Source organism: Aedes albopictus, chromosome 1 (assembly GCF_035046485.1).
Source record: "Aedes albopictus strain Foshan chromosome 1, AalbF5, whole genome shotgun sequence".
NCBI classification, from domain to species: Eukaryota; Metazoa; Arthropoda; class Insecta; order Diptera; family Culicidae; genus Aedes; species Aedes albopictus.
This window is the reverse complement of record NC_085136.1, coordinates 255,226,493-255,252,973: the sequence shown is the minus strand read 5'-3', so window position 1 is coordinate 255,252,973 and position 26,481 is coordinate 255,226,493. Positions and strand designations below refer to the sequence as shown.

The 26,481-nt window shown below is 43.0% G+C and overlaps 2 protein-coding genes across 2 annotated transcripts in view; one reads left to right on the top strand and one right to left on the bottom strand.

Moving 5' to 3' along the window:
• Positions 1 to 195: 195 nt before the first annotated feature.
• Positions 196 to 24,519, top strand: LOC109417714 (alpha-tocopherol transfer protein-like). The gene is made up of 3 exons (XM_029860432.2): positions 196 to 572; positions 23,322 to 23,526; positions 23,596 to 24,519. Exons 2-3 carry the CDS (start codon positions 23,352 to 23,354, stop codon positions 24,423 to 24,425), a joined length of 1,005 nt encoding a protein of 334 aa, XP_029716292.1. The 5' UTR covers positions 196 to 572; positions 23,322 to 23,351; the 3' UTR covers positions 24,426 to 24,519.
• The window catches only part of LOC115259554 (nucleolar protein dao-5), a 34,001-nt gene continuing 12,892 nt past the window's right edge, over positions 5,373 to 26,481 (bottom strand). The window contains exon 3 of the mRNA XM_062846640.1: positions 5,373 to 5,520. The gene's annotated coding sequence lies outside the window, so the exon portion shown is untranslated. The remainder of the gene's footprint in view (positions 5,521 to 26,481) is intronic.

Genomic DNA, 26,481 nt, shown 5'->3' with positions numbered 1-26,481 from the left:
TTTTGCCATAGATAAATTTTGACGAAATGATTTTTTGAGTGGTTATCCTTTCACCTCAAAATGTGCAAACCGGTACCGCTAGGCGCGAAGTAGTTGTTCTCCTTCTCTTGTGCTACACAGTTAGTAACAATAGCTAGAAGCCTTTACTCCACAACGGCAGGCATGTGCAGTGCACCATAGTGAATCAAGAGCTAGTACAGAGTTAGTATGTCTCTCTGACTGTGACGACGACGACGGCGATACCAACAACAGAGCGATCACGCCTAGCAGCCAGCAGAGCTATCCGGGAGGTTCGCGTGAGATCACTTTTAGATAGACCGTCCAGTCTTGCGGTGGTATCGGTTCGAGTTGGGTCGCGTTTTCCCTTTCGTTGAAGTCTCGTCGTCGCGGGTTGTGTTTGCAAAGCGGCTAGAAGGCTATAAATAGGCCGATTTCGAGTGTCCTCCGCGAAGAATTAGTGGAGTGTGTGGAATAGTGCGGATTTGTCAAAAAAAAAAGGGGTTTGAAGGAGTTCAGGTGACAACGGATCGGATAACAACACACCGATAATCTTTCTTCATTGAATAGCAAAGGTAATTGATTATACGGTAACCGTTAGAACATCCTCAATCATAAAGTTATGATGATTCTAGTGAATTAGTGCGATATTGAACTTTGACACCCATTATAGGCGCAGGTAATATGTACAGCAATTCCCAATGATTGTTTCATCAATCTTTATTAGACTGGTGCTACTTAACGCAAAATTAGAAGCATTTCTTCATGTTTTTTTATGTATGTATGTATGCTTATTCGCAATCGATTTTCATACATATTTAGAGGAAGGATCAAGGTTTCTCCTGAGTTTTTTTCTTCATGATAAAAAATGATTTTTTATTTTCTCAAAAACCATTTTTTGAAATTTTGTTTAATGCACTTCGCGCGTAAAAAAATAAGAAAACTCTTATAGATTTTGTACAATAGTTGAAAACAATGTTGAAAAGGGGAGTGATTAAAACGGAACATTACTGTATTTTCATTACAACAAGCTTATATCAACCTTTTTGGGCAAAGAATAAAAATTGTCGATATTTTAGCCATTTGTCAACGCCTTCAAACAATCTCCTCTAGAACAATGTTTTGACTTTTTTTTTCAACGAATGGCTACTTATTTTCTGTAACGTAAGAAAAATCGACCTTGTTAAAAGAAATATTTTCTCTGAAGCAGAGATGGGAACACTCACTTGCAAAAAGTTACACTCACTTGCTATTTTTTCAGCTCAAAAGCGTGCAATCGATGTATGGACGACTTTTACCTTGTGGTTTTGTCTAAAACTTTGCTAACTAATGAATAGAGTAGGGCTCGCACGCACATGTCACAGTCAACAGGGAGCTGCGAAGGCAACTCTCCACGAGGTGAATGTAAATTACACTCACCTCGTGGAGAGTCGCTTTCACAGCTCTGTCACGACTTTGATATGCGTGTGTGACCCCTATTCTATTTGTCAAACCTTTAGACAAAACCACAAGGCAAAAGTCGTCCATACATCGTTTTCTGATTGCACGCTTCTGAGCTGAGAGAATAGCAAGTGAGTGTAACTCTTTGCAAGTGAGTGTTCCCATCCTTGCTCTGAAGACACCAAATGTGGGTCTCGACATGTCGTCGAGCTAAAGGTTTTTTCCGTATATTTTCAGTCTTGCGCAGTGTGGGGCGCTTCTTTCCTCCAAGCTACGGAGCCACTTGGCCATCTCTGTCCCTTGAAGGTACAGAACTGAACTCGATTCCACTAATGCACATGCTGATTTATGATACGATGACGGCACGGTGTCACCCCTCCAGTAGATTTTTCTGGGATTCCACAGGAATTTCATCCGCGATTTCTCTAAAAAATCCTTTGCGATTTCTCCACATTTTTTTTCCAGGACTCCTCCAGGACTTTACTATTACTTTAGAGCTTTTAGTAGAACTTGTTACTTCAGACTCTAGTTTAATTTAAAAACACTTCACTAATACTTTACTTTTGCAAAAGAAAATAAAAAATGAATAACTCTTTTAAAGAAAAACTAGAAAGGACGAGCAAATTCCTTTTAATTCTACTACTGTGCTTATCTTCGGACAGATAGGCCTATTTCGTCTGTGACTTACAGACTTCTTCAGTGTCAAGTGCTTGACACTGAAGAAGTCTGTAAGTCACAGACGAAATAGGCCTATCTGTCCGAAGATAAGCACAGTAGTAGAATTAAAAGGAATTTGCTCGTCCTTTCTAGTTTTTCTTTAAAAGAGTTATTCATTTTTTATTTTCTTTTGCAAAAGTAAAGTATTAGTGAAGTGTTTTTAAATTAAACTAGAGTCTGAAACTCCTCCAGGAGTTTTATGTGGGATTCCCAGGCAGCTCTCTATTTCTCCAAAAACTTGACTTGGGATTTTTCCAGGACCTCCTTCCGGGATTCTTTCAGGAACTACTTCTGGGATTGCTTCAAGAACTTCTTCTGGGATTTCTACGGTAATTCCACCGGTAGCTTCCTCCGGAATTCCTCCAGGAACCTCTTCCGGGATTCATCCAGGATCTACTTCCAGGATTTTTTCAGGAACTCCTTCAGGGATTCCTCCGGAATTTTTTTCTAGGCTTCTGACAGGAATTACTTCTGGATTATGTTCAGGAACTCCTTCGTGGATTTCTTCGGGAACTTTTTCCGGGATTCCTTCTGGAACTCTTTCTGGGATTCCCCTTGGAACTCATTCTGGAAAATTCTTCTAGAATTCTTTCAGAAACTGCTTCCAGAATTTCTTTAGGAACTCTTTTCTGGATTCCTTCAAGCTTCGTTTGAAATTCCTGCAGATCCTTCTGGAAGTTCATTCTGGAATTCTTTTAGATGTTTCTAATTTAAAACTTTAAAGAAGTTTATCAGGGAGTATTTTGAGATGTTCCTCCCGTAATTTTTGTTTATGGATTTGCTCATGAAGTTCCTACATCCTTGAGAAAATACTCCAGAAAGTTCCTTCTGGTTTTCATCAGAAGCTATTTGAAGAACCTCGGATGGATTTTTTTGAGGATTCCCGAAACTTCATTAGAAATCCCTTGAAGTCCCAGAAGAAATTTCAGAAGAAATCCTGGAAGGAGTCCCAGAGATGGAACCTGTTAGGAATCTCCTAGAAGGACTAAGAAGTAACTTCAGAAGGAACCTAAAAGGATTATTAGATAAAGCTCTCTGACGAATCACAAAAGGAAATCCTCGAGGTATTCTAGAAAAAATGGTTGTAGAAACCACGGAAGGAATTCCTGGAAGAATCTCTAATCTTGGAAGAAGTAATCCTAGAGGGATCTCGGGATAAATTTCTAGAGAAATTTTGGAAGGAATTTAAAAAAAATCCAGGAACTCCTGAAATACTTTCGCCAGCACCTCCTACAACCGCAACAATCTCAGAAAGCATTCCTCAAGAAAATTAGAGAATAAGCTCTGGAAGAATCCAGGGAGTACTTCCTGGAGGAAACTTGAAAAGAGCTCTTGAAGGAATCCCAGAAAATACATCTTAAGCAATTGCAAAAGAAATTCCTGGAAGAACCCCAGAGGGAACTTCTAAAAGAATCCTAAGTAAACCCCGATGGAACTCCCTGGGAATCCTACAAGAGATGCATGGAGGAGTCGTGAAACAATTGTGTGAGGTTTACAGTCTGTAGGTTAACAGTGACTGCGTCGCCTGTTTTCTTTATGTGGAACACCTCTGCTATGTTCCTGGTCGCATGATCTTGGACTCGGTTCAAAATCTTCACTTGGTCGAAGTTGAAGCGAGAACTTCAACTCAGCGTGCAAAGTACAACGGTTTTCTGGCTCAGCTGAGAAGACATCCATGAGAAATAACTGCCAGAATTAGGGCCGATTTCTTCACCTCGCTCGGCTTAACCGGTAAGCCAGGCTTACCCATATAGTTAAACCTGGTTTAACGCTTAAGCCAGGGTGAAGAAATCGCCCCTAAGCTGAACAGCATAATGGGTGAAAGTAGGTATGAGATGGGTGTTGCGAATTAGTTTAAAATAACTGATGAAGTTGAAGGGGTAAACCAAGCTGATAGTAAGTGTTTCGTGATTTGTAAATGGATCATTGAAGCCGACTTTTTCGCTACTCACCGCATCAAAACAAAAGCGCCACTGTAAATGGACGGTAACACAGTGACAGCAGTCGAGTTACGTCAAACACACAAGGCTACGGTGGCGCAATCTGTTCATTTCATAGCGGCCGTTATAGTTATTTTAGTGATTCATTGTATTGTATTGTATTTGAGGGAATGTTACAAATGAATGCACACTGAAGTTTTTTTTTTACGACGGTAATGGTCCCGCGTAAAAAAAACCGCGTTATTTCAAGACCCGTCGTAAAAAAACCGCGTTATTTAAAAAAAAACGTAAAAAAGTCAAGTCACGTTAGATGTGGTGCTGACTATTTTACGCGTGTTTTTAAAAAAAAAACGCGGATTATTTTAACGACGGTTTTTGAAATAACGCGTTTTTTTACGACGGGTCTTGAAAAAACGCGTTTTTTTTAGGACGGACCGCGTAAAAAAAAACTTCAGTGTATATTCACAAGGGGGTGTCCATTAATTACGTAAGGGAATTTTATCGATTTTTCGACACCCCCTCCCCCCCTTGTAAGACTTTTTGTATGAGAACCCAAAAAAATTTGTATGGCGCGTAAGATTTTTCAAACCCCCCCTCCCCCCAAAAACCCTTACGTAATTAATGGACAGCCCCCAAACAATTGTCTGTGGTAGGGTATTGTACCATTTGGGCAGGTGTACCTATTTTGGGCACTTGCCGCTATAACTAAGTCAATTTCAAACCGATTGATTTGAATTTTTGTACAGAATTAGATACTGTACGTGCCTAGCTCTATACAAAATTTCAAATCAATCGGTTTGAAATTGACTAAGTTATAGCGGCAAGTGCCCAAAATAGGTACACCTGCCCAAATGGTGCCCAGGGTGCAACTCCCCTTATAGAAAAATATGATACAACGTGCTTAACAACCCTTTCGGGCTATCATGTTGATCATCCACCGAATGATACAATTATTCACTCAATTGCCAGTGTATACCCAAGGAACAATCACTCATCTAACCAAAATTGCAATGACATTTTTATTCCACATTTGATTGAATTACAGTTTAACATTATTTCATCACAGCTTGTAATCAGGCGTTGTTCAAACAAAAGTGGAGAAGTTATTCAGTAATCTTTTCTGCACGCGCTATACAGGCTTTACAGTAGGAAGTTATCTGTGTTATATCAGCCTCATATTAAACTTGTATTCAGCTATAATAACCTGCTGCGAAAAAAAAAACAAATTGAAGTGCGAGGTGCAATTTTAGTCCAAACATGTTTATTTGTCGCATCTAAACGCATTTACAACACACAAGCTCTTCTAAAAAATTCTCATCTTGGGATTTGAACTCGTGATCTCCCAATCACCCGTCGCATGTCTTGCCGACTACGTCATCCTGGAATTGGTAAGTTGATGATTAACCTGGGCTTGTTAGGGGAATATCTGTAAATAAAAGAAAATCGGGTTAAGTACGGTTCCTTTGAATTCCACTAAGAATTTATTTATTATTTATTTATTGGTAAGTTGTTCGCTGAGAGTGACACATCTTCACAAAGCTGTGAAAGATCAATATTCAGATTTATGAAAGGTTGTAAATATTTATTAAATAGAAAGTTGTGAAGATGACTACAACTTTGAAATTGCTATGAAAATTAGCAAATGTTTCGAATATTTCGCATTGGTGTGCAACAAACATCAATACATATTTAATAATGTGGAACCCAGTACTGCTCTATTATAATCACTTTGATCAAATAAATAAATCATAAATTCGTTTATTCAGTTTACTGTTAAACCATTATTGAACGTTCCCACAATAGCTGAAGTATTAAACATCAAAAGCATTTGTTCAACTTATGTAGACCACAATAACCAGCTTTCGGAAACTGTGGAACATAAGCTTTTAAACGCGTAGAAAAAAAGTTCTTTTTCAGCTAATATTAAAGCTAGTAAGAGCAAATCGAACAAACAAAAATTGCTGATGTTTGTTAAGCTTATATATAAATTGCTGTTCACATACGTGCCAAATGTTGCATTTTGACTTATTTACAATGTAAATAGCATCATTTCAGCTTATTATCCAGCATTTGGTTTTGTTCAGCTGCGAATGTTATAAACCAGCAATAGTTCGACATGCATGCTTATTTATGACTTTGAATTGTTCCTTGGGTAATACATTTTTATTAGGGTCTTGAACCAGAAGAGATAACAACACTCTCTTCGCACGAAACAACGCGATTTGAAATGCTTTTTAAAAGATCTTGAAGAACAATTAGAATTGAAAATATTACAGCCAGAAAACCGGGTTTTCTTGAACCACGCTAAGCTAATTCAGAAAAATTACTCTTGATCGGCCAATTTTCAAACTACATGAAAACTATTTATAGCAGACTTACTCAAATTTGATAGATCTGCAACGTCACGAAAAATGTATATTGGTATTCTTGTAAATAAAAAGGCCGGTTTCCTTTTTTTTAAATATGTATTTACCACCTTAATGTTTATACATTGAATTGGCCTTGCTATTTGAAACAATTTTGTAAAAGATCACATTCATCTAAAAACATTTGAAGGCGCTGAATGCATCTCTGCCTTGTGCTGCATAGTTGTCCCAGGGATTCCCATAGAACATGGGACAACTATGCTGCACACGGCAGAGATGCTGGACCAATATTATAAATTAATACCAAAGCCAAAAGGTTATCGTATTGTTACTTGGGATTATGCACTGTGCACAGCTGACCTCGACCTTCCCAGTTGTGATTAGCGAGGATAAAAACTTAGATAATATACTTAGCTCTAGTAGGTTAATTACTAACATCCCATTAAATTCCAAATTGATTTCCACTTCCATCCAACAAGATACTTTTTTGATTAGTATTTGCCTGGGATTAGTTTTATACACCTGTATTCTAATTATAGTCCACCACTATGGCTAGGGAGAAGCCGGCAAATATTACTTCACTGTGTAATAATGTGCAATTTGTAGACCCTTAACCTTTCCGATGTTGCTAGAATCAGAATCGCACATCAACCCAACCGGAAATCTAATCAAATTACAGCAGATAATCCAGCCACGCCACCCATTCCAATGATTTATTGCAAATATTTTCCCACACGCGACATCTTCCTTCCAACCTTGAACGCCACCAGCACGCATAATAAATACCTAAATAAAACCTTGACTATGATTCCTGGTCACAAGCCGCCACCACCAGAGCTTTATGTGCAGGCAAACAATATCATGCCCTTTGGAAGTCGTCCGGTGCGTTGATAGCTCGGCAAATATTGGCTTTCGAACGCTCTACGTATACGCGGGCGCGACGCGCGCATGGTCTGACTATAGGACAGGCGCCTCCCCTGGCATCAGACTTCACTTCGGTGGTGAAGTGCATCATCTTGATTGTTCGATGATGCATCGCGAGAAGCCTTGAACGAGCACCCCAGAGGGATGGAGCTTACAACCTCGCCCAGTGCAATGTGTTCGGTTCGTGTAGAATGCTACAGGCAGGTGTTTGACGAATAACTAATCGTTAAATATTGCAAATAGCGTCGCGCTACATGCCGGCTACGTCCACCTTGATCGTCAATCATCCTGTAGTAAGTGCAGAAGTTCCATAGTTAACTTTGCACTTCATACGCTTTGGACTCTACCGAGTTGGGTAATTGAATATTGTTGAGGATAGAAAGCGCAGGACCATGGCTAGAAGAAAGGTAGCAGCATGGACTAGGAAATTTTGTAAAGTATACTGCAACTCTTAATATATCTGTCTCCGAGTTTTGAATTCCTTTCCAAGGAACTTGTACAGGCTAAGGCAAAGAATCTACCGAGAATATCATCAAAATATGAAAACGGTGTTCTCAGTAAATACGTGAATGCTGTGCTCTTCGGCGAACTCAGCACCCAGTAGGTTCCCAATGCCTTACGGTATGTTGTAAGAATGCCGAAGAACAACTCTGCAATGATTGTGCTCGCAAGAGATCCAGAATCAATCTACTATAGAAAATGTTGTCGCCTATGCACAAAAGCTTGTGAATTGAATGAGTGTAATCAGTTTCGTACCTTTTAATTCCGCCCTATGTTGCTTATCCTTTGGCAGATACGCGTATTTCGACTACCACTTGTAAGCAACATAGGGCGGAATTAAAAGGTACGAAACTGATTACACTCATTCAAAGAGGGTATTCTGCTTAGAGGGTTCGAAAAGTCGGTACAAGAGCTTGTAAATGTTTGCTGTCATTGATCCCCACATTGATCTTCCAAGATCCGTAGCTGTAACAAATCAAGTGTTGTTTGTTGACCAATGCAATGCAAAGATGTTTCAAAACATCAGAAACCATTCATAATTTCATCATCCGTCAATTCCATTACTTCTGATTCTTTGGTTTTACAACCGTTAAAAATATGCACATCATTGCATTCATTCTCACCATTCGTACGGAAACTGCACTATAGTTAAGAATCATGTGCTCACAAGCAGTGGCAGCCTCCACGCCGCGTCGCTCTTTTCAAAAGAGGTTGCACTTGAAATATGTATAAGAACTTCTTTTGTTGACCTGTCCGCTTGACGATGTCATGTCGCAGCAGTTAAGCGAGCCCGTCTGTACCAATGCATCTGCATGCAGTTTCGTTGCAATGTCAAAGAAATTGCGCAATGACGACCGCGCGCGGTGTTGCTCATTGGTGCCCTTTTGTTGTAGGTACCTACACTGTACAGTACTGGACACTACATTTGGCACAGCATAGTCATTCTTGTCGATTATAGGTCCTAAAGGCGGACCCATAAAGCCTCTCAGTTAATATCTGTGGAATTGCTCATAGAATACTAAGCTGAGAAGCAGGATTTGTCCCACATTGGACAGTACATCAAGAAAAAGACCTCGAGAGCAAACTTCTGTTTGACAATAAACAGTTCTGGCCGAGTCAAAGTAGAGCCACAAGATCTGCTGTGAACGCATTGGTCGATACTGTAGGTGTTCTTTGGCGCCTAAAGTGCATACTCAATAACTGAAAATGCACAAAGTCAACTCCACCACACATGGTGGTGGTCAACCCTATGACCGATATCTCGTGAATAGAGCTTGCTGACGTTTATTCACCTCTCTCTTTCAAGCTTGCAGGCGGGATAGGATTTGTTTTCATCGGGAAACCTTTCCTGATGACAACAAATCCTATTCGGCCTGCATGTTTGAAAGAGAAAGGTGAATAAACGTCAGCAAGCTCTATAGCGCTGCTCTAGCTATAGACCTATTACTTCATCGCAAAATGCTGATTAATCATTTTGAGTCGATCGCCGTTGAACTTAACCGTCACATTGTAGTATGCAGCAGTGACCATCTGGGTAGAGCAAATCGAAAAGTTTATGATACTAGCTCAGCTCAGCGGTTATGAACACGGTTATGAAATGGTTTCTTTCTTTCTTTTGTTTCTCTTACTTCGACAAGAAAGTGAAAAACTTGTTTCAACAGTGAAGGTCAGAGCACGAAGCAGTAAAGGACAAGGGTTTGGGAATTCGGGGTGACTGAAGGGGTAGGTCTGAGTAGGTTTGGGGTTTCATTTTCTGCGAATGATTATCGTGAAGGACGAAAACTAAGATGATGCTGCCGACATCCGACAGGAACAGGTTTTGTTGACCCCTAGAAGGTACCAATTCCACATCTTCGGCTTAACCACCTTAAGGGCAATGCACAGTGGTTCCCATCCCATATGATGGCGGTTACCAATATAGTTTTTATCCACTTATCCGCGAGCGATAATGGCGGCGGCGGGCACAAATAACCGATTCGAATTTTGACGTTTCTTGGGGATCGTAATCGGTTGGCGCCATCGAACGGTGGGTAAAGGGGTGAGGAGGAGAATGAAACTGTTTTGACTTTCCCCCAAGAAACGTCAAAATCCGAACCGATTGGTTATGCCCACCGCCGCCATTGCCGCTCGTGGATAAGTGGATAACTTTCATGAAGAAACAGTAAATTACACACTTATTTCTGAATTGCCTGTTCGGTACTTTTTTGACAAGATTATAACAGCAGTAGGATCTCGGTAGTTTCGGTAATCGATTTTACTGAGGTTCAGTAAAACAACTGTCAAAATCGTATGAAAAAGGTAAACAATGCATTTTTGCTGAACGAGCTCGGTGCTCAGCAGTTTTATCATAGACTAATTTCAAGACCTCGATGTACCAAAGAAAACGATCAAATTTTCGGTGACCAGTCCGGTACCCAATAAATATTCATAACCGTGTATTTTTTTCCGTGTAAAAGGCCTTTTGTGTAAATTTTATTTAGCTAATATCTGTGTTACACTGATCTGACAGCTCTGACAGTAAGGGACTAAACATAAATTACGTAAAGTGAGTACCGAGGATTGTTCACAATCTGCGAACTTGACTGCGGAAAAAATTGCGACCATGACGCTGGTTTTTCGTCAAAAATTACCGAACTCGGTAATAAAAATTAAGTGTGTATGATTGTGTTTAGCATCATAAATGCGTTTTTATATACTTTACTCAAAAAGGGCAAGATCACTTTTTTTGCTTTACGGAGCCGATATTCATTATTTTTCACGTATGACATGTTATTTAAGTGGTTCTCGATACTCGATAGTATAAGAAGGATTCGGCAAGGACCTTCAAAATTCTGGCGTTACGCGCCAGACGATGTGAGTCGCCTGTCACAATTAACGGTTCGTTTGCCCAGCCTACTCTATATCAAGTCACTTACAGAATCCACTTCCTTATGTTCCCCTAAATCCCAAGGTTTCTTTCCAAAACGTAAAATCCTAAAGTTCTCTCAAATGACCCTTGTATTCCGAAACTTTATTTATTATCTTTTTATCTATTGCAAGTTTCATTGACCACTGAATTCGAATGTCGATTTGTGAATCCTATTTCAATTGCTCTTTTCGACGAACGTCGTCAATTGAGTCTCCTTGCTGTCACTTTTGCACAAACTACCTCGTTGTTGATGCGATCTTCTACTTTCATCGTTGCAAAAATAAAGAGAGCGAAGATTAAATGCGAGCGTGCCACTTTGGCACTTTCGACTGTGAAGCCAGGAGTGAAGGCAAAAAACGGACGAATTCTGGGACTGTTCATGGCACGAACGTTCCAAACCGTTGTGTTAGATAAAGGGAATACATGTACAATATTATGCGCAGGTTCTTATCAGACTTCGTGTGGCCGACAGGGTACCCGGGTACCCAGCGCCCATATGAAAAGCACGATGTAGAAAAAAAGCAAAAAGTTTGTCGGACACATAACGGTTAAGTCATTGATGGCGACCAGGCAGCACCATGAGAAACTCGTGGCAACTGCGGCAGCAGCAGCGACAAAACCCGTGAAGTCAAAGGCTCCGATGTCTACCAGGATGGAGGTCTTCGTTTTCGCGGGTAGCCCAAATATGGCGGATGTTGTTGCTTTCGATAAGCATTCGCAGAAGCGTGTAAGACAGCCGTCAGGTGAGGAGCTACCAGGCGGCGCCCTTAAGGCTAGGCGGCTGTTGAGCCCAAAGGTCGGTAGTACAGCCGGTAAGTCGAACCCCAAGGCGCACCGGTTATTGGATCTAAGAAGCGGAAAAATCACGGTGAGTCGCGAAGTCAAGTTCCTGGACAGTTGCCTACCAACGGATGGTGTGGACTTGGAAATGCTCGTGGTTCCTTCACCAAGCGTGAGTGTTGAGGATTTTCGACAGTATGATGAAGTTATCGATCCGAATGATGATGACGAGTGGGGCGATCCTGAAAATAACGAAGGGACACCGGATGACGTAGCAAAAGACGAGCCTGTAACTCGGCGATCCGAAAAAATAAATCAAGGAAAACCACCGGAAAGGTACGTGTGCATAGCTGGTCCATTGATTCAGGAGGAGCCGAACACTTTCAAGGAGGCAATATCCTGTCCGGAAAACATCTAGTGGAGAAAAACAATGGAAGATGAACTCAGTTCTATGAACTGCAACGAAACATGGGACCTGATGGATGACCTGCCCAAAGGGCACGGCTGCAAATGGGTGTTCAAGGTGAAACGCGACAAGAACGACGAAGTGATCCGGCACAAGGCAAGGTTAGAGCTCAAGGTTTTAGCCAGCGATATGGAGCCGACTATGACGAAGCCCTGATGTCTATAGCGACCAAGAAACGAATGGTGGTCAAGCAGTACGATGTGAAGACGGCGTTTCTATACGGCAACCTTGAGGAAGAGATATTTATGAGGCAGCCGCCTGAATATGCTGTAGCAGGTATGGAGAACTTAGTTTGCCAACTGAAGAAAAGCATATATAGTTTGAAGCAGGCTGCACGTTCGTGGAACCAACTGTAGAATCATCATGCGGGAGCTTTGTTCCAATGACTTCATGTAGTGCTAGAGGATGCTGGATTTCGTAGATGTGAGTCGGATCCATGCTTGTACAAGAAAGAAGTTAACAGAAAATAGTGTTACATACTGGTCTACGTGGATGATCTAGTTGTAGCAAGCGAAGATGAGAAAATTATCAAACCCCTGGAACTGGCCTTGAGGAAGAATTTTGAAATCAGCAGTCTCAGTAACATCCAGTGGTAACTGGGAATTGAAGTGGAGCGAGATGAAGTAGGAGACTTCTACCTTTGTCAACAAAAATACATCTTTTTTTATTCTTTATTATTGTGTTTGTTAACTTTTAATGTTAGCTCAACACACAATGAAAAATACATCAGTAAAGTTGTGAAATCCATCGGGCTAGATGATGCGAAACCGTCCAACAATCCGTTAGATCCCGGTTATGGTAAGAATGATGACAAGCAGATCCCTCTTCCAGACAACAAGTAGTACCAGAAGCTAGTAGGACAACTTTTGTATATCGCATGTAAGCAGACATGTGTGTCACTATCAACAGCTGAAGCAGAATTTGTGTCACTTTCGGAAGCTCACAAGAAGCAATCTGGCTGCAGCGGTTACTGTAGGACTTAGGTATGTGACTTAGGAGAAGATCAACAAACCATTACAATAAATGAGAATATCCGGATAAAAACTAACCATAGAGTGTTTGGTGAAAACCATTTCTGCACCATACAGTGTACCAGCTACAATAAAGAGTATTGTAATGAAATGGTTCGCTATACTATACATTTACATTGGATTTTTATGTAATAATATATCATACAGTTTTTCTTACGTTTGAACCATTCACTTTTCCGAAACATTGTTTTTCCGTGAATTTTTAATTATTAATATTCGTTTAAGATTTTTTCCGTGCTTTGTTTTGTTAATGTTTGTGACTTTTTTGCTGCAAAGGAAAGGAAAGAGAAAAAAGTGAATAAGTTGAAACATCAATTTTGAGTCAATAACCAAGGATGCTTTCGATCACCTGGCAATCATTTGACTCATTTATCCATAACTCAGTTCAGAAGCATAATATTGAAATGAGATGTTCGACAAACTTGTAGATAAGTGGTTTTCCTACAATTATCACCAAGGACACCATATCCTAAATCTCATATATGCGGCGTGAGAGAGCTAGTACCACCTACTCATACTAAACGATCAAAAAACACTTTTACGCCGTAAATATAAAAGTTAGAGTATGGCATCCTTGGTGATAATTGTAGGAAAAACACATATCTACAAGTTTGACGAACATCTCATTTCAATATTAGGCTTCTGAACTGAGTTATAGACAAATGAGTCAAATGATTGCCAGATGATCGAAAACATCCTTGTCAATAACATGTTTAAATCAGTGATAAACCAGATGTCCTAAGAACTGCAGGTCCAAGCAGGGGTCCAAGAGATATGGCGGGCTAGGTGTGTAGAGTGCGATGAGAGAAATACGAATGTAGGCCAACTCGGAAAGATGCAGGTCAGATTACCGTAAATCAGTGGATGAGTTCAACACTATTCTTTCGGTATTTGCTTTTAGGGGAGTTTTCTCCTCTTCTCTCATGTGAACTTGCCTTCGACCACAATCGAATCAAATGCGATTGACAAACTTTATCTTTGACGTAGAGCCATCTTTAACATATGGACTGGACTGTACATTGAAATGACTTCTAATATAGGTTCGTCTGCGGGTTCGCTTTTTAACCCAACTTATATTTGAATAGAACTTGACAGTTTTCTTATGAGTTGTTATGTATTTCAAACTTTAGTCAAACTGGAGCCTCAATATTGCAATAACGATGAAGCACGCTGTAATGATACTTATGTACCTCGTCACCCACTTCATGCAACTACTTTAGTGGTCTAATAACACTTAGCGCGCTCGGCATAGTTCCATCATGCCGCTTAAAGTGTTGCCACAAATAATGCTTAGTTTGCAAAACCCGGTTATCTGGCTGGTGGGGCATGGGAGCCTAAGCTTCAACTGTTAATGCAATCAGAGACTACTCAGACTTAGGCGTGGGCGATCCTATATATGAAGGGTTATCCAAAACGCTGTGGAGAATTCCCAAAGCGCATAATAATACAACATAACAAAAGAAAACCATTCCAAAACCATTTGATTAAATGTATAACCTGTGATGAAATTACAATTAAAACAATTTATTTACGGTACATTTTATTGTTCGAAACCATTCATGTACCATGCAATGTACGGTATATTTAAACCCACGTATCAGAATTTAGAACAATTCATTAACAATAAAATGTATGGTTTTGCAAAAATATGTATATGGAGAAAAATATTTTTTTATATTGTTACGATACTTAACAACCTGTATAATATATTGTAAAAAACTTATTTACAATTCACGGTATGGTTTTTTACATTACATCTTATTGTTTTTGTATTTTTATTTTTACAGTGGTGTCTATTGTAAAAATATGGTTCTAAACAGTACTGTTACAATACAACGTTCGGTTTTTCTACTGTATTTTTTATTCGGGTAATCAAAGCTGTCTCAAAATGCTGGATTCCGATAAGTTCAGTAATCGAACCAAACACATAGCAACAAGATTCCACTTTGCTAAGGATTTGAAGCAGACTTGGAACAGTCAATTACGTTTATTGCCACACTGAACTGATGCTTGCTGATTTGATGACCAAACGACTCACCCGAGTTCGCGTTGAGAAGCTACGGAAGAAATGCGGATTAGAATAACAGCCGCCGTAAGCGTAACCTACTCGCTTTAAGCGGTGGCCAGCTGGTAGCGGTGTTCTCGCGTGCGTACGATGCGATCATGCCTAGGAAAGTCCACCCTAGTAAAGGGAGACCACCGGCTTACTGGTGGACTCAAGCGATTGTGGACCTTGGACCTGCGCCGCGCCTGTCTACGGATAAGGCGGCGGATACAGCGAGCTCAGACTGAGGAAGAGCGAAACGAACGGCGAGTGATGTTCGCCGTTGCTCAAGTCGCGCAGAAGATTGAGATAAGGACAAGCAAAAAATATTGGTTTGATGGTCTCTGTCAGAGTACCCATGCGAATCCGTGGGGTCATGTTTACAGTTATGATCCTAGTTCTTGGCCTCCTTTCATAGGATAGCTGGGGACTGCGGCTGGCGATGAGAAGAGAGTCACCGGCAAGGGACTTGCGGCGATAGCAAAGTTCATTAGCGTATAGGTAAGGCCCCAGGTCCGTACGCAGTTCCGAAGCTGGCCTTAAAAGTAGCTATTACAGAGGCTCCCGGGATGTTCGGATCTGCTAAGAAGAAATGCCTGGACGAGGGAGTTTTCCCAAGGATTTGGAAGCCGCAGAGCCTGGAGCTATTATCAAAAAGCCCGACACGGTGGGGAAGGTGCTCGAAAATATCATCCTCAACAGAATGATGAGGCACAGCCAGCATCTCGATGGTCTCTCGAGAAACCAGTTTTGCTTCCGGAAAGGAAGGTCGACGATATCTTGCTGATTACAAAGACCGCTGAGATAGCGCTCCATCGTAAGAGTTAGAGGAAAGGGATTCGCTACTGTGCAGTAGAGACGATGGATGTGAGAAACAACGTGTTCAATAGTGCCAGTATGGTGACTATTGTCGATGCACTCTTGCGTCTGAGGATTCCCGGGTACTTGTACGAGATATACGAAAGTTACGTCTAGGATAGAGTACTAGTTTACTACACAGAGTGCTTTCACATAACCTCCCACACCTCCCATAAGGTTCCATCCTGGGTCCGTTGTTATGGAATGTCATGTACGATTAGGTGTTGAGGTAAAAGTTTCCGGTGGGCGTGGCCATCGTCGGCTTTGCTGACGATATCACGCCAGAGGTCTACAGGAGAAATTTCCGGATAAACTACTGGAGGACTTTCCGAAGAAACATTCCCAGAAATTCCCAGATTAACTCTTGCAGGAATTTCCGGAAGTACTGTTGAAGGAATTTCCGGAAGTACATCTGGAAGAATATCTGGAGCAACTCTTGAAGAAATTTCTTGAAAAACTCCTGAAGGAATACCCTGGGGAACTCCTGTAGAAAATTTCCATAGAAACTTCTGAAGCCGATACTGGAACAAACCCTAGAGAAATTCTCGGAGGAAACCCCGGAGGATTCTCGGAAGAACTTCCGGAGGAACTCCAGATGGAATTCACGATGGCATTTCCACAGGAACTCCCGGAAAAAAAACTGCAGGACTGCCTGAGGTTTTTCTGGAGGAATTTCCGGAGGAACTCCTAGAGTAATTCTGCGGAGGAGAACCAGGAAGAGTTCCGTGGTTTAACTCCAGGACTCGCTCCAGGAGGAAATCTGCGGAGGAACTCCAAGAGCAGATCCAAAGAGTATCTCCAGTAGAAAATCCGCGGAGGAACTCCTGGATGAATTACACTGAGGTACTCTTGGAGCAATTCCGCGATGGAACTCCTGGAGAAATTCTCTGAGTAATTCTCAGTGTAGGGATATAACTATAGGAATTCTCAGAAAAACACTTCTGGAAAGTTTCTCGAAGAAATTCCGGCAGGTACTGTTGAAGGAATTCCAGGATAAATGCCTGGAGGAATTTCCGGAGAAATCCAAGGTGGGATTCCCGGAGGAACTACGCTAGAGAAATTCAAAATGAAACTCCTAGAGGAATTCCCAATGCAACTACTAGAGAAATACCCTGACGAATTTTGGGAAAAGCTTATACCAAAATTCTCAATTGAACTGCTTATAGAAGTTCCCGGAGAAAACTCCAAGAAAAAATCAATTGGAACTCTTGAAGGAATTTTCGGATAAACTGTTACAAGAATTCCGGGAGGAATTTCCATAATAGCTCCTGGAGGAATTCCGCGGCGGTACTCTTCAAAGGAATTTCGAGAAATTTTCGGAAACACCTGTAGCAAACTTTCTAGTTAAACTTCTAAAGGAATAACCGTTGGAACTACTATGAGAATCGCGGAAAAATTTTCTGGAAACAATTTCGGAGGAATTCATGGCAAATTTTCGGGGGAACTCCTAAAAGGATTCCCGGAGGAGCTACTGCAGGAATCCCTGGATCTCCTGGAAGAACTCCCGAAAGAACTCGTTGAGGAATTTCCAGAGGAACTCCAAATTATACGGAGCGATTTGTGGAGCACTTCGCGGAGGAACTTCTGGAAGAATTCTATGAGGAACTTCTGGGGCAATTCTTGGAGGAAGAAATAGAGCAATTTGCGGAGGAACCCGTGGAGTATTTCGGGCGAACCTCCTGGAACATCCCTCGGAAGAATTCCTGGAACAATTTCAGGAGAAATTTTTAAGCAAATTCCCGGAAAAACTACGGGAGCAATTCCCGAAAGAATTCCTGAACGAATTCCCGGAGAAACTCCTGGAACATTTCCCGATGAATTTTCAAGAAGATTTCTCTGAGGAACTCTTGGAGCAATTCCCAGAGGAACTCCTGGAGCAATTCCTAGAGAAACTCCTGAATGAACTCCTCGAGTGATTCTCGGATGAACTCTTCGAGCAATTTCCGAGGAAACTTCTGGTAGAATTCTCGGAGAAACTCCAGGGACAATTTTCGGGGGAAGTTTCGAAGCAATTTTTGGACGAACCCCTAGAGTAATTCGGACAGTAACTTCTGGCGGGATTTCCAGAGGACCTCCTGGACCAATTCCCAGAGTAAGTGCCCGGTGGACGTTGTGGGAAGGAAATTGGCCACCCAGCAGAGTTTAGCACAGGGAATCGATAACCGCGTGGGGAAATTGTGATTCGGAGAAAAGCACAGAAACTCGCGACGTGCGTTTACAAACGTGTTCTCTATTAAACTGATGAAGAGCAAAGTACAAGGTAAATAATAACAAAGGTAGGGTTTACATTTTAGTTCAGTGGGTCAGCGCTCCAATGGTAAAAAGATATATTCAACACTCCTCCTCGCTGAACTAATGAACGAATTTACCTTTTAATCAGCTTTACCAGTCCAAGATCAGCTACATATTGGTTGATCTTCTGTGGCCCTAACGGTTTGGTAAAGATGTCGGCCACCATCTTGTCGGTCTGACAGTAGCCGAGTTGAATCACTCCTTTCGCGCACAAGTCCTTCGCATGATGTCGCCTAGTATCGATATGCTTGCTGCGTTTGTTTTGCCGGTCGAGGGAAACAAAATCGATACAGCTGCGATTGTCTTCATTAATCTTCGTTGGCTGCTCCTGCTCGGCTCCTAACTCGTCCAACAAGCGTCGTAGCCATACTGCCTCCTGTGCCGCTTCTGAAAGAGCGACATATTCCGCTTCCATAGTGGACATCGATACACAGTTCTGCTTTCGGCTGCCCCAGCTGACCGTCGCACCTCCGAGCATGAAAACAAACCCGCTGGTTGACTTTCGGTCTGAGGTGTCTCCAGCCCAGTCCGCATCGCTATATCCCGTCAGAGTCAATCCATCATCTCGTTCGAATCCGAGTCGCAATACCAAATCTTCCGTTCCGATCAGGTAACGAACAACGCGTTTGAGTTCGACCCAATCACGCTGCGTAGGACGACTGCTACTACGGCTGAGTATAGACACGGCTGCGGCTATGTCTGGCCTGGTGTTAGTGGCTAAGTACAATAAAGCACCAACAAGGCTGTGGTACTGCACGTTGTCTGCCAATGGTTCACCATCCGCTTGCTTCATGTATCCTGTGTCCAGAGGATATCTTGAAGTCTTGGCCTTGTCCAATCCGTGGCGTATCGCGATTTCGTTGATGAAAGCTTTCTGACTGAGCGAAAAGAATCCGTCGCTGCTCCTCTCGACCTTGATCCCCAGGAATTGGCTTATGGGACCCAACGGCGAGATTTCGAAATGATTGCTCAGCTGCTGCTCCAGAAGATCCATCTGATGCTCATCACCGCTAACCACGACAATATCGTCCACATATATTAAGAGATACATCCACTCACCATTGTCCAACTTCTTCGAGAACAGACAAGCGTCCGAGTCTGATTGTCGAAAGCCCAAGTTCAACAACACTTTCTTCACCGTCGCATTCCAGACGTTGGCTGCCTGCTTGAGCCCGTACAGACTGCGGTGCAGCCTGCATACTAGCTCCTCCTTTCCGGGTGCTGCGTAGCCCGGAGGTTGTCGCATATAAAGTTCCTCACTCAATCTTCCGTTCAGGTACGCATTCTTCACGTCGATGTGGCGAACCTGAAGCTTCTTCTGACCTGCTAGCGCCAGAAGCACTCTGAACGTCTGCGGCATTGAAACTGGTGCAAACACTTCACTAAAATCACTACCGTACCGCTGTTCAAACCCCTGAGCCACTAGCCGCGCCTTGTGGCGCACCACCTGTCCAGAAGCGTCTTTCTTCTTCTTGAAGACCCACTTTGAGCCTATCGCCTGCCGTCCTTTTGGTAGTGGAACTAACGACCACGTTCCCTTCGACAACAGTGACTTGTATTCATCGTTCATAGCGTTTATCCACTTATCACTACACACACTGTTCACTGCTTCACGATAGTTCTTCGGCTCTGGTTCGTCCATCTTTGCAACTCCAACTACAAAATCCTGGTACCTCGCTGGCAGTACTCCGGCATTTCCGCGTTGTGGCCTGCCATGCTCCGCTTGATCTTCATCGAGTTCTTCATCATCCGCTTCGAAAAAGTCATTGTCGCCGTCCGAATCCTCTTCCGGAAAACCTTCACAATCCGCTTCATCGTCGATGCTAGCGTTGTCCGCAAAATCCGGTTCAACCGTAATCAGTTGCTCCGCGTTCCTCCGCGGCATCACGTCCTTCTCCGCAGGCAGCGTCTTGTGACCTGCGAGTGACTTCTGCTTCTTTTCTTCGTTTTGCGGCTCCTCCTGCAGCTCTGATCCGAGTTCCAGGAACCTGGCATCCCGACTGATGACTATTTTGTTCGTCTGCTTGTCCAGGAAGCGGTATGCCTTGGAACCACAAGCATAGCCGACGAAAGTTAGCTTCTTCGCTCGGCTATCCAGCTTCGCTCGTTTGGCGTCCGGAATGTAGACGAATGCTTCACATCCAAACACCTTTAGGCGGCTCAAATCGGGTTTTTCTCCGCACCATAGCTCCATCGGTGTTTTTGCTACCGATCGTGACGGTAAGCGGTTCTGGGTGAACGCTGCGGCTGCTATTGCCTCTCCCCAATACTTCTTATCCAAGTTAGCATCAAGAAGCATGCATACCGCCATCTCTTGAAGATAGCGATTCCGCCGCTCGGCTACGCCGTTCTGCTGCGGCGCGTAGCCCGCCGTCAGCTGCATCTGAATACCCTCCTCTCGATAAAATTTCTCAAGCTCATGGTTGACGAACTCGCCGCCTCGATCAGATCGAATTACCTGCGGCTTTCTGCCGAACTGGTTCTCAACCATCCGTACGAAACTCATTATGCAGTGTTTCGCTTCGCTTTTATCAGATAGCAAATACATGACTACATACCTGCTAAAATCATCGATGAGGGTCATGAAGTACTTCTTCCCGCCGGGAGTCACGTTGCTCATCGGGCCGCAAAGATCTGTGTGGATCAGCTGCAACGGCTGCGTCGTCTTCCGTTCGGCTTGCTGCGGGTATGGCAGCCGGGCCATCTTCCCCTCCATACACGGTTCACACACAACCTTGGCACCACAGTTCACTAACTTCATACCCGAAGCCAGCTTTCCACTCTGAATCTTCTCGAACACCGCCGGATCCCGGTGCCCGAATCTTCGGTGCCATGTGTGTTGGCAGTTCACTGTATGACACTGGGTGGTTGCCACCGCTACCCGTTCTGGCTCACTCAAAACGTACAGTCCGCCGCGCCTTTCCCCCAAGGCCACGACTGAGTCTGACACATCACGCACTTCAACACTGTTCTTCGTGAATAGCACACTGTACCCCCTGTCTGCCATTTTGCTCACGGACAGCAGTCCGCCGTCGAGGTTCGGCACGTATAACACCTTTTCCAGATTTATTTCCACCGGATCTCCGGTACCGTTAACACTTTTCAAAGATCCGCACCCAACACCACCGGATTCAGAGCGATTTCCATTCGCCATCATAACCGTTGCACACGACTCTTCCAGCTTATCGAAAAAACCCTCACTGCTGGTCATGTGGCAAGATGCCCCACTGTCGATCGTCCACAAACGATCCACTTTTGCCGCTGCACAGACAGCATCACTCTCGGTGTGGGCAGAAAAGCAAACACTGTTAACTTCCGGATTCTTCACTTGTTTGGCCTTCGCAGCTTGCTGACCGCTGCCACCCGCTTTGCCACCGGATGGGCCTCCACTACTGTTCTTGTCCTTCACGCTTTGCCACTTCCGACAGTCACTTTTAAAATGTCCCGGTTTCTTGCAGAAGAAACATAACTTCTCTTTGTTTACTTTCTGCGTTTTTAGCACTTGTTCCCCGGATGAAGATTTTCCGCCCCGCTCCTGTCGCTTGTGGTATTCGTCCATGAGCTTGGACCGTACCAACTGCATCGTAACATCCGCGTCAGGCCGTGCCTCCAGAGCAGATGCCAAGAAATGGTACGATTCTGGCATGCTCCTAAGCACCATGGCGATCTTCAGTTTCTCCGCCAACACCAAACCAGCATTCACTAAGCGCTCGAAAAGCGAATCCAACTCGAGCAAGTGCTTCTCAACGTCTCCATTTTCACTTAATTTCGCATCACATAGTCGATTTAGAAGTGACAACTGCGACGACGCTGTCGACTTCTCATGGTATGCTTTTAAAGCATCCCATACCGCTTTCGCACTAACACTATCTTTTATCAACACATATTGACTTTCGTCAATGCACAGTCCTAGCGTAGCACGGGCTTTCCGGTCAGCTTTGTTCCAGGCGTCGGTCACTGGCTCCGGTTTGGCATCCGCCACGACATGCCAAAGATCCTCCCGGATCAAAAACATCTCCATTTGGAACTTCCAACTGGCGTAGTTGGTGTTCCCTAGCTTGCTGATCGCAAACTTTCCCGGATCCGCCATTTTGCACACAACCGGCAATCAGCACCAGGCAACAATCAGCCGAATGCGTTCCGCACGACGACGCCGAAACCGACCGAACAAACTTCCGCGAATAACACCGTTAAACCGACCGAATTCCACGATTCCTCTCTGGGACCATAACCTGTGGGAAGGAAATTGGCCACCCAGCAGAGTTTAGCACAGGGAATCGATAACCGCGTGGGGAAATTGTGATTCGGAGAAAAGCACAGAAACTCGCGACGTGCGTTTACAAACGTGTTCTCTATTAAACTGATGAAGAGCAAAGTACAAGGTAAATAATAACAAAGGTAGGGTTTACATTTTAGTTCAGTGGGTCAGCGCTCCAATGGTAAAAAGATATATTCAACAGACGTGGCCATCGTCGGCTTTGCTGACGATATTACGCTAGAGGTCTTCGGTGAATGGATCAAAGAAGCGGAATTGACTGCAGCCAACTCGATGGTAGTTGTGAAGGAGTGGATGAGCTCCAGGAAACTAAAATTGGCTCACCATAAAACTGAGGTGGTGGCCAAATTGGCCCCCGTGGTTAGAAGGCAGTGCACGTGGGACAGTTCTACTAAAGGAAGGTCAACGCCATGGGGAAGTAACAGTCCACCTGACTCAGGTCCTTTCGGGCCGTTGCGGACATGCGGGTTCTCCCGCCTGCCTGTACATTAGAGGAAACTGCGGAATACTTTTTGTTGGGGCTTGAGAGGTTTAGTTGGAGTTCAAGTAGCTTCTGTAGTTTTTTTTTCTTGTTATTTAACAGTCGGAGGCCGAAAAACGCTGGAAACGAGTACACTTTCTTGCTCCCTTCCATGGAAGCCGTAGATAGCCGCTTGCAATCTAGTATAGCCAAATCAGTGATAGATCTATTTTTGAACCTTCCAAAGCCGATCGAACTTCACCTTCACAAATATTTGGCTACATGACCTAAAATATCTTTTATTTCTACTTTTTCTAACAGACTACTATTCAAATCAGAATCTAACTGACCATGAAGTACACCAAAGCGCTCACGGCTCCGGATGATTACAAATTCACGATGTCCGATGACCTCCGACGAATAGCTGAGCGGGAGTTGAACGAAACGGACGACAGACGGAACCATGCTCTGCAGATGCTTCGGGATTGGGCCGAGAAAAACCCCCGGATCGTTAAAGTTCGAATGGGTGCGTTTTGTTTGTTCAATTCTACCTTCGACCTCCGTCCATTAACCATATAAATCTTCGCATTTTCAGATTCAAACTTCTTGTTGAAATTTCTTCGAGCGAAGAAGTTCAGCATACCGGTGGCCCAGGAAAATATCGAACGGTTTCTTTTGCTCAGATTCATCCGAGATGGAAATGTATTCATGAACCTCGATTGCCGGCTACCCAAGTTGGCGAAACTGCTGGACCTGGGGTACATGTTTGCCCTGCCCAAAAGGGACAAAAATGGCCGCCGGGTGATGTTCTACCGTCCTGGGGTGTTTGATCTGAACGAGTTCAGCAATGATGACATGGTGCGGGTGCACGGCATCTGTTACGAAACCATTTTGGCCGACGAGGAGAATCAGATCCGTGGAATTGTACATGCAGGCGTCGGTACCGGCATTGGATTGCAATATTTGACGTTGTTCACAATCAAGGAGGCCGTAAGGATCACCAAAAACGGAGAACGATTGCTGCCAATGAGACACCAGGAAATGCACGGATGCAACATCAATCCGGCACTGAAGATTGCGGTGGAATGGGGAATGACGTTGATTTCCGAGAAGTTGAGAAACCGGATTCGACTGTACACCGACATCAAAGACATCGAGATGGATAAGAGTTTGTTGCCGAAGGAGTATGGCGGTACTATGCCGATGGCGGAAATGATCAAGTTGTGGAAGGCGGAAGTGGAAGCGCACAGGGCCACTTTGCTGAACGATGACAAGATGGCGGTTCATTTGCACATGTATCCGGAGGCTGCCAGGGAAGGCTCGGTCAGTTCGCTGAAGCAGAATTTGAACGGGTGCTCAGGGTTCAAAGAGAACAATAGCACGTATGGATTGGCGGGTAGTTTCAGGAAATTGGAAGTGGATTAAGGTGGACAAGTGGTGTTTTTATGTATTATAGGTTAAGGTTATTGTGTATTAATGATATTTACATAGGAATTAATAAAGGATACTGATACAAAGAGTAGGGTCTAGATATTACATTCTTGGATGTACGTATTAGGTTGCCCAAGAAAGTTATGAAAATTTTTATCACGAAAATTTCCCTGAGACACCCGAAACGTCCGTGAAAGCTCTAGGTACCTCTCTGAAACCCCCTGGAACTTCCCTGATATTTCCTGAAACGCCCCTGAGACTCCCTGAAACATCCCTGAGAGCTCCTGGGACCCCTTGAAACGAACTTGACCCTGGAACTCACTGAGCGCCCGTGAGACATCCCGAAACGGACATGAGGCCCTCTGGAATCTCCGTGAAAGCCCCTAGGATACCTTTATCGACCCTCTGAAACTTTCCTGAAATACCATCAGACCCCTTTAAGCGCCCCTGAGGTCCCCTTGGATCTCTCTCCTGAGAACTCCTGGTAACTCCTAAGACACCCTGACACGTCCCTGAGACCCCTAAAGCTTTCCTGAGACTTACATAACATTACGTATTCTTATGCATAATATTCGTTCTAAAAAGCTATCTCTCTTTATATGCAGACAGGGCATAAAAAAGGTACATAAATTAATAGTAGGGGTAGGCGGGGCAATATGGACACCCGGGGCAGAATGGACACCCTCAATATTTTGAAATATGCGAACTTTTTTGAACTTTTAATGAATGGAGAATATAGTCCATTTGTCTAAAACGTAGTTTCAGGAAAGAAACATTCGAAATTAAAACTAAACTTGGTTTTACACGAAAAAGTTGCGTCCTCCGTTTTTTTTTTGCATGAAAATTATAATTTTCACACCATCTAAAATAAGATTTACATTTAGTGATTAATTCTGGAGCTCGATTTGAAAAGGTCGTATGTGCTTTTGTCGATTAAAAATTCGATCAGTTGGATTCGCTTATTATAGCAAAAACCGTTGAAATTGAACAAAGTTGATACATACAGCAGAATCATCACAAAACAGGCTTTCCGTTCCATAATTAAAAGTCTCCAAAATATCTTCCCTATTGCTACAATAACTAAAATAAACTGATCGAATTTTATATCGACAAATGTACATACGACCTATTCAAATCGAACTCCAGAATTTATTGCAGGTCGATTAAAACCTGATATTTCTAGAACACATGCAAGTAGTTTTACTGTATCTACATGCTTAACATGTTTATATTTTCTTCTTTATTATATCAAAAATCAAGTTTGGAAATATCTTCTGCTGCCAGGGCAAAATGGACAATCACCTTTTTGAAAGAAGTGGCAAGGGAAAAATATAACCTAAATCACAATCCAACCAAATTCTTCGATTTCAGTATATTTTCGGTTAAATGTTCACTATGTATAGTAGACATAGCGTGAAAGAAATTGGTCAAAAAACGACAGCAGTGGAAAATAGTTGTTCTAGGCACAGCTGTACATGCCGACAAAAACAAAGCTTTATCCAAAACAGCCTGAATTTAAATTAACTGAACAAAAATTAACTACTTCGGCGTATTATTCATCCATAATAGTTGTTTTGTAATGCCCTCCCCTTGGATATTCGATCTTGACGCGATGGGAGGGCTTAACCCATTAGCACTTTAGCGCCAGTTCATTCACCACCGCTTGGACTTTGAGCTAGATATATCTAGTTTACGAGTTGAGCGCAAGTGAAGAAATCGCCGTAAGTGCTAATGGGAACCAAAGGAGTATCCGTCGTGCATTTATCACAAGTCAAAAATAAGTTATAATTCAGCTTGCATAGACCTAATCTTTGCATTCTTTGAATTTTCTCAAATTTAACAATAATTGTTAAATTTAACGTAACGCAAGAGTGGGTAAGGGAGGCCTCTGCGTTACACTCATCATTCATCACTTGAATTCGTTAGTACACAGGACAGGGGACGCTAGGATAAGTTGACTTACAGCCTTACAGATTAGATTCATTACAATTAGAAAATTATGGACTGATTAGGTAAAGATAAAACTGTTGATTTTAGGAGTTTATATTTG

Excerpts from the sequence above, each read along its gene's own strand:
- LOC109417714 (XM_029860432.2), top strand. The coding sequence starts at position 23,352 with ATGAAGTACACCAAAGCGCTCACGGCTCCGGATGATTACAAATTCACG. Across the intron at positions 23,527-23,595 it reads GATCGTTAAAGTTCGAATGG|ATTCAAACTTCTTGTTGAAA; the intron begins GTGCGTTTTGTT and ends TCGCATTTTCAG.